The sequence below is a fragment of the Neomonachus schauinslandi genome, chromosome 4 (genome assembly GCF_002201575.2).
Source record: "Neomonachus schauinslandi chromosome 4, ASM220157v2, whole genome shotgun sequence".
NCBI lineage: Eukaryota > Metazoa > Chordata > Mammalia > Carnivora > Phocidae > Neomonachus > Neomonachus schauinslandi.
Window position 1 is genome coordinate 47,309,554 of NC_058406.1, and position 18,157 is coordinate 47,327,710.

The 18,157-nt window shown below is 42.0% G+C and overlaps 1 protein-coding gene across 4 annotated transcripts in view; it reads left to right on the forward strand.

Moving 5' to 3' along the window:
- FGGY (FGGY carbohydrate kinase domain containing) overlaps window positions 1–17,578 on the forward strand; it is a 388,228-nt gene extending 370,650 nt beyond the window's left edge. For all 4 annotated transcript variants that reach the window (XM_021683954.2, XM_021683958.1, XM_044914038.1 and 1 more), the window contains 2 exons: window positions 11,979–12,040; window positions 17,349–17,578. In XM_021683954.2, coding sequence (XP_021539629.1) covers window positions 11,979–12,040; window positions 17,349–17,430 — 144 coding nt within the window. In that variant the 3' untranslated portion in view covers window positions 17,431–17,578. The remainder of the gene's footprint in view (window positions 1–11,978; window positions 12,041–17,348) is intronic.
- Window positions 17,579–18,157: the final 579 nt, after the last annotated feature.

Genomic DNA, 18,157 nt, shown 5'->3' on the forward strand with positions numbered 1-18,157 from the left:
AGGTGTTCAAATGCTGAGAACTGTCAGGATGTTGTGCTTTCTCGAGTTCCAGTGTCCCATTGGCCTGCTCTGCCCTAAACGAGGTTTCTCTCTTACAGCCATAAATGAAGCATATCCTGGCCAAATGATTTCTATGAATTAGAGGTACCAATTGAATTTTGCAGCTTAGAGAGTATTTGTGATGATTCTTGTTGGTCAATGTGTTTGATATAATAAATGGTGGATTCTACCCTAGCTAACCAAAGAAATTAGAGCCAGAGGGGTCTGTGGATTGAAAGAAAAGGAAGGGATTGAGAATCTGAATATTACCATGAGGTGAAGGAGGATCTTTGGTAGGAATGATGGGACAAATGAGAGAATTGGACTGATGGGCAGTTAAAGCCAGAAAGTGGCTATTAGAGCATTGGAATATACATAAGTGTATCAGTACCAGTGGATGATAAGTTTTAGAGTAGGGCTATGGGGATGGATGCTGGAGTAAAGTGAAGATGAACAGTTTTGGGGTTGGAAACATTTTGAAGCCATAAGACTCAAGCACTGGATGGGTCTTGTAAATGGATTCTTAAATCTTCCAAGATAATGACAAAGCTCCAGGTGGATGGGAAGACTAGGTGATCTAGGTTTCAGCTTCATTTAACATGGGGATGCACGCAAGAGGCCGAGGGTGATAGCAGTGAGCTCACAGGAGGTGGGTATGATTGTATGCCTGTCAGCAGGTGGTAGAAAGCTCAAAGGAGCAAAGCTTTTTGCTTGCAGATGAAGGAAGAATTGTCTGGAAATGATTATGCAGAGCCATGAGAATATTGATACCCAACACCTTCCCCAGCCCACCCACTCCACCAACCTGAAACATACACCCAAGTATATGCTTGTCAACTCTTGCCTTTTAATAAAGTTTCTGGGAAAATAGCGTTTGTTTCAATTGATGGGTAGGTAGTGGTAGTAATAATAATAACTTTAGATTTACATTTAATCTCTACAAAACAAACCTATAAAATAAGTATTAAAACTCCCATTTTCAAAATGAAGAATTTGAGACTCAGAGTGCTAAATGGTAGAGCAAGGATTTGAATTATGGTCTCTGTATCACTGAAGCCTTTGTTCTGCAGTGAACGGGTAAGGGTACACGTTCTAAAGCTGTGTGTTTTCCTCATATTTCAAGTGGGGATATAAAGTAGGTTAAGTGTTTAATACTGTGCTGGGCCATACTAAGGACTCAATACATGTTAGCTACCTCTACTAATTATTATTGCTGTTGTTGTTGATTTATAGTTATTATTATTGTCATTTCAGTTCCAGCCCACTGCAGAACTCTCAGCCAGAAATATCAGCAGGACCCTTTTTCCCCAGTCGATAATAGATTATTAGATGGATAATGGTTTGCAGTTTTGACGTCGGTAATCTGTCTGATGCTTGTAGTAAGAAGCTTGATATTTTGACTTTTAGAACACCCATAGGAGGCAAGTCAAGCTCAGGTAAATAGGATGAATAGTTGCTCACCTGTTCATATTTAGACCAAACCGCTTAGCAGCCAAGCCATGTATTAGGACCCCAGTACTTACTACGGCCTCAGAATATTGCAGCAATGGTAGGTAGCCTTCCCTATTGTAGAAACACTCCCCGGTGCCATGTTTGCTGTGACTGAATTTGGAGTGAGACCGCACCTTGCTGGAGAAACACAGTGGGTCTGTTGCCTCTTAGCGTGGGCCTAGTAAAACCCTAATAAAATATACCACTGGGAGTTAACTGCTTCACTTGTCAACTGAGAGTTAATCAAAAAAAGACACGTGCATGGAACCAACAGATTGCAGACCTGGCAAGACTTTAGAAATAATTTAATCCGACCCCCTCATTTTACTGATAAGGAAAGGGAGTCCCAGGGAGGGGAAAGGTCTCACTCCGGGTCAAACAGCTGGTGGTAATTTTGTTTGCTTCAAAAATTAATACAGACAATCTTTCTATACATCAATGAATCCACCTTCCTGCCTTTGTAAGCAGTATAATGACTATAATTGAATTTGTCTTTGACAGTGGAGAAAGCAAGCTTTTAGGGTTTTACAGGGCCCTACAGTCATCAGGGAAAGATAAATTATCAGGAACTAACCTGAAGATCTGCCTTTGGACTGGCTGTGAGCTCCTTAAGGAATAGGCCTGGTATTATTCATGAGTTAAGGCAAGTTTTAAATCCTACCTAAGCCACTTATTAGCTTAGGCAAGTCACTTAACCTCTGTGAGCCTCTGTTGTAAATTTAGATCCTAAGACCTTTGTCACAGAATGTGTGTGAGCATCAGATGAGGCAAGACATACACAGTGCCTTACCTAAAATAGGAATTCAATAAGTATATATGTTCAGCTAATGTTTGACCAATGCCCTGCTAAAAGCTAGGGATACATCAATGAATGAGAAAGCCAAGGACCCTGCTTTGATGGAGCTTAGGTTCAGGAAGGAGGAGTAGTGGTTAGGGCTACAGAGGGAGAAGTAGACAGTAAATGAGAATGCAAATAAATTAACAATATAATTTGAGGTGATGCTAAGTGCTATGAAGGGTTTTAAAACAAGAAAATGAGATGATCTGATAGAAGATGTTTGGGAGAAGTGGACTATTCTGGCCAAATGGCGGAGTCTGGCCTCTTCAAGATTATATTTGAAGAGGACCTAAATCATATGAAAAATGCAGACAGTCAAACATCCAGGAGAAGGGCATTCCTGGGAGAGAAGAGCAGGCAGGAGCAAGCTTGACATGTTCAGTCAATGGCAAGATGCCCCGGGTTTCCAGCATGACCAGGACAGTGAGCGGGGGCATGAAATACGGTTGTAGATAACAGCAGAGCACGATCTCAAAGTTCTAGGCCATTCTGCAAAATCTGAATGTCATTCAAAAAGCAGTGGTGGGGTGGGGGGTCCATTGCAGTGTTTAGTAGTGAGAGCAACTGTGATAGAACAAAAACTAAAGACTTTATCTTTGTCCATAATTCCTGGCACACAGCTGCTGAGACCCTTGGAATCTCTGGCTTGAAAAGAGTGTCTTTTGTATGCTGATGAGCTGACTGGTGGCTGGAGGTCACGGAGGTCACGGACAGCTTCCACATGGGTTGATTCAATCAGTAGCCAATGATTTTTATCAATCAAGCCTATGTAATAAAACCTCCATAAAAACCCCTGAACAGCAGGGTTTGGAGAGCTTTGGGTGGTGCCCCCCAGAGGGCATGGGAGATCCACACCCCCTTATCCTCCAAACCTTGCCTGTGAATCTCTTCTATTTGTCTGTTCCAGAATCATATCCTTTATAATAAACCAGTAATAGTAGGTGAACTGTTTTCCTGTGAGCTGTTCTAGCAAATTATCCAATCCAAGGTGGGATGGCTGGTCATGGGAACCCCCAGTTTACAGTCAGACAGAAGTACAGGAGGGGCTTGTGACTGGCATCTGAAGTGGGAGGTAATCATGGGGGACTGAACCCTTAAACCTATAGAGTCTAACGCTGACTCCAGGTGGTGTCAGAATTGAATTGAAGGACACCCCGTTGGTGTCTGGAGAGGTGGGGAAATTGATTGGTGTGAGGAAAAAACCCACACTTATTTGGTGTCAGAAGTACTGTGTGTAAAAACAGCCCAGAGAGGCAAAATCTAACTTAGCTCATTCATGGATTCATTCAACACATATTTATGGATTACCTATTCTGGCCAGGCACAGTTCTTAGTGCAGTAAATGAATCCAGTAACAACTCCTGGCCACATGCTAGTAGGATAATAAATACGTAAAAATGCATGGAGCATTTACTATGTACTGGTACTGTTCTAAGTGCTTTACCTGAAAAACTCTTGTGATCCTCACAGCAGTCCAGTGAGAGGCATACTATTACTATCCCCATTTTTAGAAGGGGAAACAGAAGTTAATACAGAAGTTAAATCATTTGTCCATGATGATATAGCCAGTATGTGGTCAAGCCCAACTTCAAACCCTGGCAGTCTGCTATAGTCAGTCTTTCGTCTTAATCACTGCACTACATTTTCTCTTTCTGAAAAATCACTCTGATTGGCCCTGGGGCTCTTAGGGGACCAAAGTGGAAATCAGGAGACTAGTCAGCACATGGTGGTCAGAGAGTGGGATATAGGAATTTTCAGCAGTGCTGCAAGGAGGTCTTATTCTTCCCACTTTATAAATGGGAAAACTGAGGCTTAGTTCACACATCTGGTAAGTTAGCAGAGCTCAGATACAATGCTAAGTCTATCTCAAAAACCCAATATTTTTCTACCAGGATCTCCATCTCCTGAAGCATTGCAGAGCCTCAGTACACCCCCTCCTTTATGATCAGGAGGCTAATATGAGATGTACTTATAGTCAAGATTAGAAGGCTGGGCTGCTTAAATTTTGTTTTTCTGTTTGGTAGGCATTCTGTAATAAAAATTACAGAAAATATGAATATTCCAACACATTCACTTATACACATATATAGTGGTTTTTTTCTTTTTTATAATTTTTGCATTGAGATACAGTATACATAAAGTGAAATACACAGATCTTAAGCAGACAGTGTGATGAATTTTGATAAATGTGTATACCCATGTAATTACCACCCTAAACAAGACCTATGTGTGCACGTATGTGAGTAGATAGGTAGGTAGGTATATAGATATATAGATAGAAGTTAAAATTATAAATGAAGGGCAAGTTTTCACATCATGATTAATGATTAAGACTTCTCCCACTCTTTCCTCTCTCTCATCCCTTCTTGCTTCTAAGTTGACATTGTTGTCATCAATGCATGGAGGTTACACAGAATACCAGGTGCAGGTCAAAAGATGACTGTATCAAAAAGCAAAGCAAAACAAAATAAAGAACAACTAGCCGCTTCTTCATGTTTGTTGGAGGAACAAAATCACATTGCTATACTTTGTTTTTCTATGGAGGGGTCATGTGCCTCAGCCCACACATTACCATGTGAACTTGTTTTCCAGTAAATGACTCAGAGTTCGTCAAGAAGGCAGATTCATGTATTCAGAGCTATGTGTCAGCATCTCTGGAAAAAGGTGCAATGTACTGTACGGGCATATTGTACACGTGCGCACACACACACGCACACACACACACACATTTTCACCCAGGGAGTTCACACAATTAATAAGCAGCAGAAATGGGACTTGAACTCAAGCTTAGGGGACTCACTCAGGGCCAGGCTTTCTGTATTACAGGGAGGACAGGAGCATCGAGTCTGAGTGTGGGGTTAAGCAATGGCCTGGAGTCAGAACTGGACTGGAATTCTGGCTCCACTACATATTGGCTTTATGGCTTTGAGCAAATGACTTGTACTTTGTTCCCTTCCTTGATTCCAAGGTTCATATTCCTTGGATAGAGGATGATACCAACATCATAAAGTCGTGTTGAGGATTAAAAAGGTCACATACATAAAGCCATTAGGACAGTGCACAGCATAGAGTAGTAAGCACCCGGGAAATGTTGGCTTGAACCAGTAACCTAGCAATGGCCATGGGAGTTGGCTGCTAAATCAATGGACACCACGCTTTTTGAATCAGTCAAAAAATGTTCAAGCTTGCATCTTCAATACATGGACACTTGTTGATGAAAAGGCATAGTTCTGTTCTACTGTACTTGTAGATTCCATACAGTGTAAGGCAGATGAAATACAGCTTCAGTAAAATATTTCCAATTCTTACCTATTATTATACTTTCATACTAACACTATGTAGTACATCAAGGTATATTATCTATCTATGGCCAGGTGAGTTTCTAATGATTTTTAAAGTTTTTTGATGATTTCCGAATGATTTTGTATGTGCCTGTGTATCTGTCTATATCTCAGCCAGTATTCTAGATAATTTGGATTTCTTCCCAATTCTTGTCTTATCTGACCAGGTCTTCATTGCTTTTGTATTCTAATATGAAGAACTAGTACCAAGTAAAAATGTCACTATTTTCTTATTTACTTGGATCTGAACGATCACCATTACCTTTAATCCATTGACTGAATCTTTTTCAGCTGCTTGTCCATTTTGTGAAGGTTAATGTAAATGAAACTAGGTAATACCTGTAAATCCACTAGCCTGGAACGTGTAAGTGACAACATGGGCACATCGCTGGATACTGGGACCCTGGGCGATCGCCATGCTGTCATCCCCTGTGTGGTGTATAGATCCCATACTTCTTTTAAGAAACCTCACACATGGACATGTCTATCCAGTGTGTGGACCAACTGACCAATCTGGTAACGATCTGTATATTAAATGCTGGTGAAGCTTAACTAATTTCTTGAGATTAGAAATCATATAAATCACACTCTTAGTATTTTCTCCTAGAATCCTGATGGATCATCTTGTGCACTCCCTGGAGTACATGTGCTGTTTCAGAAACACTGGCTTACATGATCTTACATTGCCCTCATGATGAAAGTCCTCACCCTTTCATTCAGCGACTCAGCAAACATTAACCAAGCACCTGTGAGTACCAGGACTGTGCTAGGCTTGACACCTGCAGTAACATGGTTCTTGCCTTTGGGGAATGCACAGTATAGCTCCCACCAGGCTAGGTCCTGATCATTCTTCCCTGTAGACTGTGACTCTGGACACTGCCAAGCTTGCAGGACCCTTTGGTGCCTAGGTTTAGACTACCTGATAGCCTTTCCAAATTCTCAAGGCCATGGTTTCACTTCCCCTGGCTAGGAGAGAAGGTACCAGATACCCCATTCCTCAAATTGCCAATATTAGTGTGTCTGCCACTCATGGGATCCCTATCTTCTCCGTGGGTGTTGAAGAGCCCCTTTCTTCCCTTAACCTAATTTCCCTGGGTAACTCACCCCAGTGTAGCCTTAAAACCCTTTGCTAGCTCCCAAGCCAGGCCATAACCCATGAGAACTGAGTGTTTCCCATGCCCACGCAGGCCTGCCGATTGCTGGTGCTGCGGCCTGTGGAGTGGTGAGCAGTGTGTGCAGACTGGTATCTCAGCCTTGACCCGGCAGGGGAGGGTCAGACCCCATGAATGCAGTCTTTCATGACCATGGTACAGGGCCCCTATTTTTTCCTACAGAAACCCTTCCCTTGCTTTCAGAAGTGACAATCAAATGTGAACTTTCATGGTTTATTTATAGCGCTGCCTTATAGAGAGAAAGAAAAGAAGTGATTAAAATGCGATTTTACAAAATATTTTGTTTGTAAAAAGCTTTCATTGTATGGGCAAAAAGGAAAGAGAAAAGTCACTGTATTCATTGTGCTGTCTAGACTCTCACACAAAGAGGGTAGCGTGCTGCAAATTAAGATTGTCCGGCCCCTGCCTGCTGACAGAAAGTATGAATTTTGAGGCCAACTTCAAACAAACCCTTTTGAACAGAAATATATTGTGGGGGGTGACTATATTTAGCACGTGTCAGCATTCCCATAATAAATTCATATTGTTATGCTGTGGTAATTTCCAGATTTATTGCAGCCAGTGGGTTCCTGAGGTTTTGGCTTTGTGTTAGTGATTTGGAGAAATCAGAAAAGCCAGCAGGGCTGTGTCTGATGACAACAGTGATTCTCCAGGCATCCTCCACATTGGGCCCAGTACCCGTAATGAGCTCTGCCTCCCAGGAGACCGGAGGAACAGGAGTCGTTTTGAGTGCCTATATAAGCATAACTTTTTTTTTTTAGAAGGCAGTATTTTTTTAAATTATCCTTAAATTATCAAATCCACATATGCCACTGCAGAAAATTTAGAAAGGACAAAAAAGAGAGAAAAAAAAAATTGCCACCCACGCTCTTGAACCTGTTAATGTTCCAGTATATTTTCATCCAGTGTTTATTGTGCATATGTAACTTTTGTTGAGGACAAACACGATTCTTGAGATAGCAATGAGAAACGACTGTGTTTGTTACTCCCACCGTCCCCTGAGCAGTTGTGCAGTAGAACAAGTTTTTCTCTGCCCTGGTTAAAAATTCTGGTAGTTCCATTGCTTTCTTAGATTAAGTACAAAGTCTGTCTTAGGTAACACAAGTTTTATGGTGTCCTTAAGTTGTGAGACATGGCCCAAATTCAGAAATTAGATTATCAAGGAATATATAATAATCATCAAATGAGTTTTCATCTAAAGATGAGACCTCTCCCCACTCTCCAGCTGGGGTCTGCTGCAGGTGCGAGGACGAAGCTGTGATCAGTGTTCTCTCCTCCCCACTTACTCCCTCTCCAGCAGATTCAGTTTTTTCTTGTTCCTCTGAGGTAGTTGGAGGGTGTATGGGGAAGAGAGGTCAGGGGTTTAGAAAGTTCTTATCTGAACAGTTCCTTTCGCCTACTAGGTATTTGTAGCTAGGCTCCATCATAGATTTTTTTTTTTTTAAATCCTCTACTTTTGGAAGCCTCCCACGTATCATATCATGTCCTTGTTAATGCTACTCTAGTAGATTGTTTACTCTTCATTCCCAAGACAACAAGTAGGTCATCTCAAGCTTCTTTATGCAGACTCCCTCTGCCTCATGAGGTGGCCATATTGGACGGTATCTGAGACAATCTATGGCAGCTCTCTCATATGTGGGCCACCTAGGGTCCATGGGAACCAGCCATGCGTTTTGGAGTCTGACAGACTCTGGCAGTGCTGGCTGACCCCGGTGCGGGCTCCTTCACTTCTACACTGAAGCTGCCAGCCAGCCCTTCTCTTCCACATGGGCATCCCACTCAGTCCACTGTATCCCACAACCTCAGGGACACATATCAGGTTCCCTGTTGTTCTCAGTGAAGCCCTGCTCTCTTGACTTGTGAAGACTCCTCTCACCCCTCCCCTGGAAGTAGGCCTGATGCACAATAAACCAATAGTCCGCTCCTAAAAAAAAAAAAAACTTCTTTTTCTGTCCTTCCATGTGGATAAAAGGTTTAAGAGTTGTATTTGTAAAAAGGGTCCTCAACCACCCTTTTTACAAATTCTTCAGGGTGGTCTATTTCCAGCTCACTTTGGTATCTTATATCTGTCAACTTTAGATCTCAGCCAAAACTTCCATTTTAGCATTCTGTTACGTGTCTGACCCTTAAGTTCATTCATCCCGTAGACATTCCCAGAGTGCACATGATATACCAGATGCTGAGTTTGGCAGTGGAAATAATTATAACAGTTCCTGTCTTAAGGAGCTCACAGTCTAGTTGGGGAGGCTGGTGTGCTAACAGAAAATTGTGGTGCCATGTCATAAATGCTAGGATAGATGGTAGCTCAAGTTGCTGTGGGAGCAAATAATTCAGTCTAGGTGGGAGGCAGGCAGCAGGGATGAGTCAGAAAAAGCCTCCTCAGTAGAGTCAATACCTGAGCTAAGTTTAATGTTTAAATCTGTATTTTTTTAGGGAACAAAAGAACCGCTTTTTAAACCCTTGAAATCTCCAGTGCCGGTGTTTGTTTCCAGGTAATTTATTAAAAACAAAAAACAAAAAACAGGAGAGGTAACGTGAAGAAAGGAAGAAAGCCCTACCATCTGCCGTATGTCCACACATCTGTTTCAGTGGGAAGGGAAGGGACATTTGTGGAGCACCTTCTACAACACAAGTTTCCTGGGTCCCACCCACGAAAGCAGTCCTGGGATGTTGTCTCAGGGCTGAGGCGTAAGCTCAAACCAGAGGAGTATTTCCCGAGGGCATTTTCAGGAGTCCAAGGAGCGAGAAGAGGCAGAACCCCTCTGGAAATCCTGCAGAGTGCTACTCTGAAAGAAGCAGCAAGGATGGGACAAGAGAATGAGTGGCAGGCAGAGTGCACGCTGGGGATCGCCGAGGCCACCTCCACAAGACGTGGGGCTCACTTGAAGGGAATCAAAACTTAGTCTGTGAAGGAAAACACAGGGTGAGCAGAGCCCTTCAAATATCCTTGTGAAGTGCAATAGCAGCAACCTCAAGATGTGTTTGGCTGTTCATCCCTCCACAAAATGGCCCCAGATTGTCCTTTTTTAGTTCTTTTAACGTGGTTTCCTTTCCAGTAATTTTTCATAATTTAGAAAATCTCCTTTCTTAAGACTGCCGTTTCTTTCTGTTGTCACTGTGCTTGCTAACCTCAGCATCTCTGATTCCTAGTCAGCACTTTTAAATCTGTTGAGAGCTGGGAAACCAGAGAACTCTTTCAGAATGTTCATGCCATCCTTGGGAAAGAGTTGGTAGAATGTCCTAGCCAGAGTGGAAGTATGTGTAAGTGATTAGCAGATGAAACAGTATCAAGTTTCCTAACCCTTGAATAACTACTGAAAAGATATTTATCTGTTTCTAGCAAAGTGTTTATCACCCTCTCTTTTGATCACAGTTAATGTCTCTTCCACTCTATGGTGAGCCCCATGATGAAAGGACCCATGCAATCTTCATCTCTGTTTTTTGTTGAATGCTGCTCTTGACACATACAAGGGGCTTGGTTTATTTTATGAATATCCTAGGTGCTGAGTAAGCAGTAAGTAGACAAAGCTCCTGGCCTCAAGTAGCTTGCATTCTGGGGAGGGCAAGGAGTGAGAGGGAAGATAAGGAACGCATGCACCAGTAAATACGTGGCATACCAGAATCAGTGGTAAATAATATATGGAATATATACATGTATGTAAATATAAATAAATCTATATAAATAATATATAAATTATGTCTTCCCCAGCTACTATGTAAGTTTCCCCAAGACAAAGAGTATGCCTTATGCAAATCTAACATAATGTCTGGTACATAGTGAGTAATTAACAAACATGTTAATTTTAATTAACATATGTACAACCTCTTATTCCGTTAACATGTTTGTTAATTACTCACTAATTTAATTGTCCTTTTTTAGTTCTTTTAATGTGGAAACCACGTTAAAAGAACTAAACCACGAACTAAAAAAGGACAATTAAATTAGTGAGTAATTAACAAACATGTTAATGGAATAAGAGGTTGTACATATGTGACCCCAGGATGACTACATCCTGAACAATAAGAGCTCAATAACCATTCCTAAGGCAGGCCTGTCTGAGAAGCAGGCCATTGCCTGCCCTCTCCCTAGTCAAGTCTGTCAGACTCCAGAGTTTGGGTTCACTTCATTCCCCCTAACTTTTCCATTGCTTTACCAGCTTGGGGAGACTGCCCAAGGAAACCTAGCCCTCTCATTCCTATAACGGAGCCCACGCAAGCTGTGGTTGATCTGGATGCTGCACACATCGGCCATGGCCACGCAGACGCTGCCATTCGCTGTCTGCCCGATTGCCCCGTTGTAAAGACAAGAATGTCCTGAAGTCCACAATTCAACTAAATTAGACTCAGCCCGGAGGCCTCACATCTGTGCTCACAGTTTTAGGAAAAAGAACTTACATTGAACAGAAGAGGTCTTAAAAATGTTATCCTAAAGAGCAGGTGCAAAGTGGGTTCCATTCAGTTATAGTTATCTTGAGTTTAAGTAAACAATGCGCTTAGTGGCTGATTGTGTTGCCTTCTTAAGCCCTCAAGTCCAGGTAATGAGAAGACAAAATAAGTTCCTCCCACCCCTCCCTGCAGATGATCACAATGGTGCTTTGCTGTTGGGGTTGGTTAGGCCCTGGAGCCTTCAATACCGAATCATTTCTTAAGCCCAGGCTGTGTGGTCATAGATGTAACTTTTAATGTTCATTGGGTTTTATTCTTACTACCAAAGAGAATAAGTTGAAAAAAAAAAAATGGACTCACTGAATATCTTCAGGGGAAATGAATTCTTTTTTTTTTAAGATTTTATTTATTTATTTGACAGAGAGAGACACAGCGAGAGAGGGAACACAAGCAGGGGGAGCGGGAGAGGGAGAAGCAGGCTTCCTGCTGAGCAGGGAGCCCGATGTGGGGCTCGATCCCAGGACTGATCCCAGGACCGATCCCAGGACCCTGGGATCATGACCTGAGCCGAAGACAGACGCTTAACGACTGAGCCACCCAGTTGCCCCAAGGGGAAGTGAATTCTAATTAGAATGTTTTTGCCTGTGACAAACCTCACTTTGATCTTAGCTTTCCAACTCAGCTCTTTGTGTTCTGTTTTCCATTCAACAGGAGGCAATGGCAAGAATGAGCAAAGTTGGGAAGGTCGTGCTTCCCAGACTTGAGGATAAAAGGTAAGTTTATATTTTTTATATGTACCGTGCTGAGGAATGAGGACATACAAAGACATGTAACTGGAGAGCTAGAGTAAACCTTGGGAGCCAGGAATCCAGTTCTTTCATTTAATAGTTGATACAACCGAGTCCCAGAGGGGTGATGTCACTTTGTTACCTAAAGTCACAGAGCTAGATAGGGCCAGACCTGGGGGTCAAATACAGACTTCTGACTCCCAGACCAGGGTTCTTTCCCCTAGGTTATTAGCAGTACATCTGGTCTTCTGTTCTGAAATGGGGATCTCATATATCTTCCATCAAAGAACACAGTAGCATCTGTCTGTCTTTCTGCCCTTTGCATCACTTGGCACTGAGAACTACAACATGACCTTGATCAGTATTTTAAGCCCAATTTACAAAAGACTAATTTTTTGAGTTCCTGCTATATTCACAGCATTATGCTAATTTGCCTATAAACAGGGTTTACAGGAGAATGAGACATAATCTTATATGTGCACATAGATCATTTCAGAAGGAAAGGGTAAGTTCTACAATAGGAGTATTACCAGGTAACAAAGTAGCCCAAGGAAGAAAGGAATGTGACCATGTAGGGGTGAGAGAAAACTTTTGAGAGGAGATGAAGTCTACGCTGACTTTAATGCTTAAAAGAAATGGGGAGGGGGGCGCCTGGGTGGCTCAGTCTGTTAAACCGCTGCCTTCGGCTCAGGTCATGATCCCAGAGTCCTGGGATCGAGCCCCGCATCGGGCTCCCTGCTCTGCGGGAGGCCTGCTTCTCCCTCTCCCTCTGCCTGCCTCTCTGCCTACTTGTGCTCTCTATCTCTCTGTCAAATAAATAAATAAAAAATCTTTAAAAAAAAAAAAGAAATGGGGAGGACATCCTCAGTAGAGGGAGTAACAAACGCAAAGCTGTAAAGGTGGGTACAGCATGCCATGTTCAGATAACTGTAAACAACTCCGAATTCTGAAATGCAGGGTATGAGCTGGGGACAGGCAGGAGGTGAAACTCGGGGGAGGGCAGGTGGAAGGGGTCATCTCATAAGGAACTTTGAGGCCTTGCTGAAGACTTCAGACCTCATCCTATGGGCAGATTGGGGATACTGAACTTTAGGCAGTGGTAGGACCTGGCCAGATGCAGATTTTAGAAAGATCCCTCTCAGAGGATGGATTAGAAGGCCCACGGGTAAAAGCAGAGAGGCCACACAGAAGGCTTTTTCAATAACCTAGTGACAGATGAAAAAGACCTATATTAAGCCATTGGTAGTGAGTTTAAAAATGGAAGGATAGGGGTGCCTGGCTGACTCAGTCTAAAGAACATTTGACTTTGATCTCAGGGTCATGAGTTTGAGCCCCACACTGGGCATAGAGATTACTTAAGAAATAAAGTCTTTATAAAAAAAATTTAAAAATAAAAATGGAGAACAGTTGTGCAAGTGACTTTATAATTGTATTTGAAGTTAAGCATAAAAACAAATTCCACCTCCTATAATAGGTAAAAGTGTTGATCCCACCAAAGCATGATTGGTATTTAACAGAGTTGGAAATATCCTTGGATAAAGCAATCTAATTTCTTTTCCTTTTCTTAAAGAAGGTCTCCAAGTGGAGTTGGATTGTTAACCCTCTGCATATAAAACCCTCCCTAAATACTGGGGTCAGAGAGGCAGGCCATTATGTGGGGGGGAACTCATCAGGAACATGGAGAGGTCTGAGCTCCCAGTGGCCTTGGGACCCTAGGCTAGCAGCTTCCTTTTTTTGTAGAAACAGATTATTCTTCTCCATCTCTTTGCTGACCCTCCCAAGACATTTGAGAGAAGTCTGTTTTTAAGTTCCTTCAGTAAATCCACATGTTCTTTTGAAAAGAATGTTTAGCTCCTCAGTCACCAGGAGCCCTCCTCTGTGGAGGCAGCACACGTGGTGCTCTGGCACCATCTACAGGCAGCCCCAAGGTTTACAAGTAGAAAGATGGCATTTCCTTCTGAATGACTCTCTTCAGCATCTTGTTACCTCAAATCACATTATTATCTGTATGAGACATTTACTGAGGTCTGTGCTACACAGAAGCCACTCACTGAGTGTGGGGAGAATTTGGAAGAGAGGGGATTCGGTGGATTTTAAAATTCAGGATCACAGAGAGCATAATCTGGTGACCGTGGTTCAATATGCTTTTTAGGAAGATCCCAAATCTCATCTTATGTCTAGACCGAATTTAGCTGTGCACTCAGAGTAGTCACTGAAAAGTGCCCTGGAGAAAAATTTGTGCTCCAAAAGGCACTATCAACAGAGTAAAAAGGCAGCCTACAGAATTAGAGAAAATATTTGTTTATCATATATCTGATAAAGGATTAATACATAGGATATACAGAGTACTCTTAAGACTCAATAACAACAACAGAAACAACCCAAATCAAAAGTGGGCAAAGGTCTTGACTAGATATTTTTCTAAAGCTTATGTACAAATGGCCAATAAGCCCATGAAAAGATGTTCAACATCACTAATCATTAGGGAAATGCAAGTCAAAAACTGCAATGAAATACCACCTCACACCCATTAGGATGATTACAATAAAAAACCAGAAAATAACAAGGATCAACAAGGATGTGGAGAGATTGGATCCCTTGTCCCACTGTTGGTAGGAATGTAAAACGATACAACCACTGTGGTGGTTCCTCAAAAGTTAAAAATAGAATTACCATATGATGCAGAAATTTCACTTCTGGGTATGTACCCAAAAGAACCAAAATTAGGATCTCAAAGAGATATTTATACACACATGATCATAGCAGCATTATTCACGGTAGCTAAAACATGGAAGCAACCGAGTGGTCATTGGTGGGTGAATGGATAAAGAAAAAGTGGTGTATCCATACAATGGAAGTCATTCTGCCTTAAAAAGGAGGAACATTCTGACAAATGCCACAACATGGACAAACCTTGAGGACATGATGCGAAATGAAAAGAGCCAGTCACAAAAGGACAAATATTATATGATTCCACTCCTATGAGGTACCTAGAGTCAAATTCATAGAGAGAGAAAGTAGACCGGTGGTTGCCAGGGGCTGCGGGAAGAAGAGAAGAGTTACTGTTTACTGGGTGCAGAGTTTTAGTCTTGCAAGATGAAGGGAGTTTGCCGATGGAAGGTGGAGATGGTTGCACAACGGCGTGGATGTACTTAATGTCACTGCAGTGTACACTTAAAAATGGCTAAATTTCATGTTCTGTGTATTTTTTTGTTAAAGATTTTATTTATGGGGTGCCTGGGTGGCTCAGTCCTTAAGCGTCTGCCTTCAGGGAACACAAGCAGGGGGAGTGGGAGAGGGAGAAGCAGGCTTCCCGCCAAGCAGGGAGCCCGATGCAGGGCTCAATCCCAGGACCCTGGGATCATGACCTTAACGAAGGTCAGACGCTTAACGACTGAGCCACCCAGGCGCCCCTATGTTCTGTGTATTTTATGATAAAAAATTTTTTGAAAAAAGAAAAAAGCAGAGGGGGGAAGTGTGCCTTGGACCTCAGCTTTCCATGTGTAAACAACGATAAATGCAGTCTATCCATCTTTTGGTGTTCCAGGATTATAGAAGAATATAAAAACAACCTCAGTCCCTATTTGTGAGCACGTGACAGCTCACAAAGTATTTCGTGTCTAAAATTCAGTCACTCTATGCTGTAAGTATGGTTATCATCCCTCTTACAGCAGGGAAACTGAGACTCCCATCATCTAAAGTAGTTGCCCAAAGTCACCCAGACTTCTTGGCCTGCAAAGCCAATGCTTCTTCACTGTACAAAGAATAAGACCAGTGAACAAAGATTGCTGCAAAATTGTCAGGATTAAAATGGGAAATCTTCAAGTGTATGAGAAAGTTATTGACCCAAGCTTCCTTCAAGCAGTTTTGAGATTCCAGAGTCAGGAAATCCATCTCATATAACGTAAGAAGTATTTAATGTTAAACTGTCATAGAGTATCATTAGAAGGAGAAAATTTCTGCCTCCACAATCATTCTATGATTAATAAATGTCAAGCCCGTAGAGCAGCTTTTACTGGAAACTACTTATTGCAAGATTGATGATATTGTTGGAATATTATTTTTTTTTTTTTAAAGTAGCGACCATAACTGGCACTGATAACGTTCACTAAGATCCAGGCACTGTTCAAAGCACTTTCCATGCATTACCTCATTTAATTCACGTAACAGCTCTATTGAGCTAGGTCCTCTAATTCTCATTTATAGGTGAGGAAGTTTAGACACAGATGGATTGAGTAATATACCCAGTGTCACACAGCTAGTATTGGCCAAGCTGAGATTCAAACCCAGGCTTCAGAGTTCACCTCTTGACTCTGTATTTGTAAGAATGGTTAAGGTAGAACTCATTAATCTGTTTAGCTCTGCATGTTACAAGAAGTCCCTATGTATACCCAGGGTTGCTTTTGCAGTCTCTTTCTTCTGATTCACAAGCTTGCACCAAAACTCCTTCCTGAGGACTCCTTTCCAGAACATTCCAGAATCTACTGAGACATGCTAAACTGGCATCATCAACCCCTCGCCCCACATCAGCTCCTCCCACCCAAGGGGAGTAAGGACAAAGTTGCAAGCATTCACATATAATTTGTTCTAGCTGCTGTTATCCCTTTCAAATTCAGGCTGCTCTGCCCTCTGTCTCAGGGCCCAACTACATTCGAACAGGTGCAGGGATAACAAGTCTACCAGGACCCAGACAGAGAGTAGAGGGAGAGCAAGGTCCACTGTGGGATGCTGGACTGCAGGATACATCTACAGGGAAAACATTAGGGACATTTTCACGGGGTTTTACTTCCAGATAAAGGTGTCTGCAAAGGAAACATAGGTGTGGAATCTACAAAGGGTGATGAAAATGTTCAGTCTCATCCCTGGTCAGGCTGTGGTTTTTAAGCCAGTCATCAGACCTGGGGCTAGTCATATCTGACATATTTATTGAAGCTGGGAGTGATAAAGGGCCTGTGTTGAGCCTGGGCCCTTTTAGTATGTCACAGCAGAAGCTGTGAAGTCAGACAGACCTCAGTTTGCATTCCAGCCTTGCTGGTGTTGAGCTAGACTACTTTAGATATGCCTCTCTGAGCAAATGTCTTTACTTCTACAATGAGGATAATAACACCCCATGTAGGTTACAGATAATAGCTATGAATCATGCCGATCCATTGCTCAGGATGCTATAAGCATTCAGAAAATGGGAGATGTCTGGCCAACCATAAGAGATACATTCCTGTTCTTCTAAATATAAGGGGAAGCTGCATAACGATTTTATCTGAGATCATTCAACATATTCATTTTTCTCCCACAGATACTATGACAAGAAATATCAAGTATTCCTGAAGCTGGTTGAACACCAGAAGGAATATGCAGCAATCATGAAAGGAGACTGAAGAGAGCTTGCAGGTGCCAGTGCCAGAGGGTCCTGCATCACTGCATCAGGGACCTCTGTCCTCTCATCGTATATCCAAGATCCTTTAGGTATCACTTCATCATTTCTGTATCATCTTTTAATAAAGACAAGCGAGACATGTGCAACCAGAACTAGACTCTTCCATTTCAAAATACTACCATTATGTAGTTGGCAGGTTCTGCAGACACCACCAGAAAGACAGAAGTTTCACACAGGGTCAGAGGGTCTCCTTTACCACTAGACCTTGGGGCTCAGTCAGTCCAGGTGAAGCTCACACTTGTTGACTGAGTCAGTGGCAGCCATTAAATGAAAGACTTGTATGGCTGGAGGTAGGAAATCTAATGTTTATTTTATAGGTGGCCGAAAGCTTATTATTAACTTACTATTTGGAAATAATTTCAAACTTACAGATAAGTGGCAAGAATAGGGATAATAACCAGAAACACACCCACGCAACTACCTTTTACTGTTCACCCTGTTTGCTATATCGTTTGTACATTCTTTCCACACACATATACATATACATATATGTATATACACGTATATGTATATTCATGTATAAAAATTCATGTATATGAATTTTTGAGTTGTTTGAGAGTGAATTTCCATAGACTTAACTTTTATAGAGCACTTTAATTTTCTATTCATATTCCAATTTTGCCAATAACTCCCAAGTCCTTCAGGGCAGTTTTTCCCTTCCTGTACAG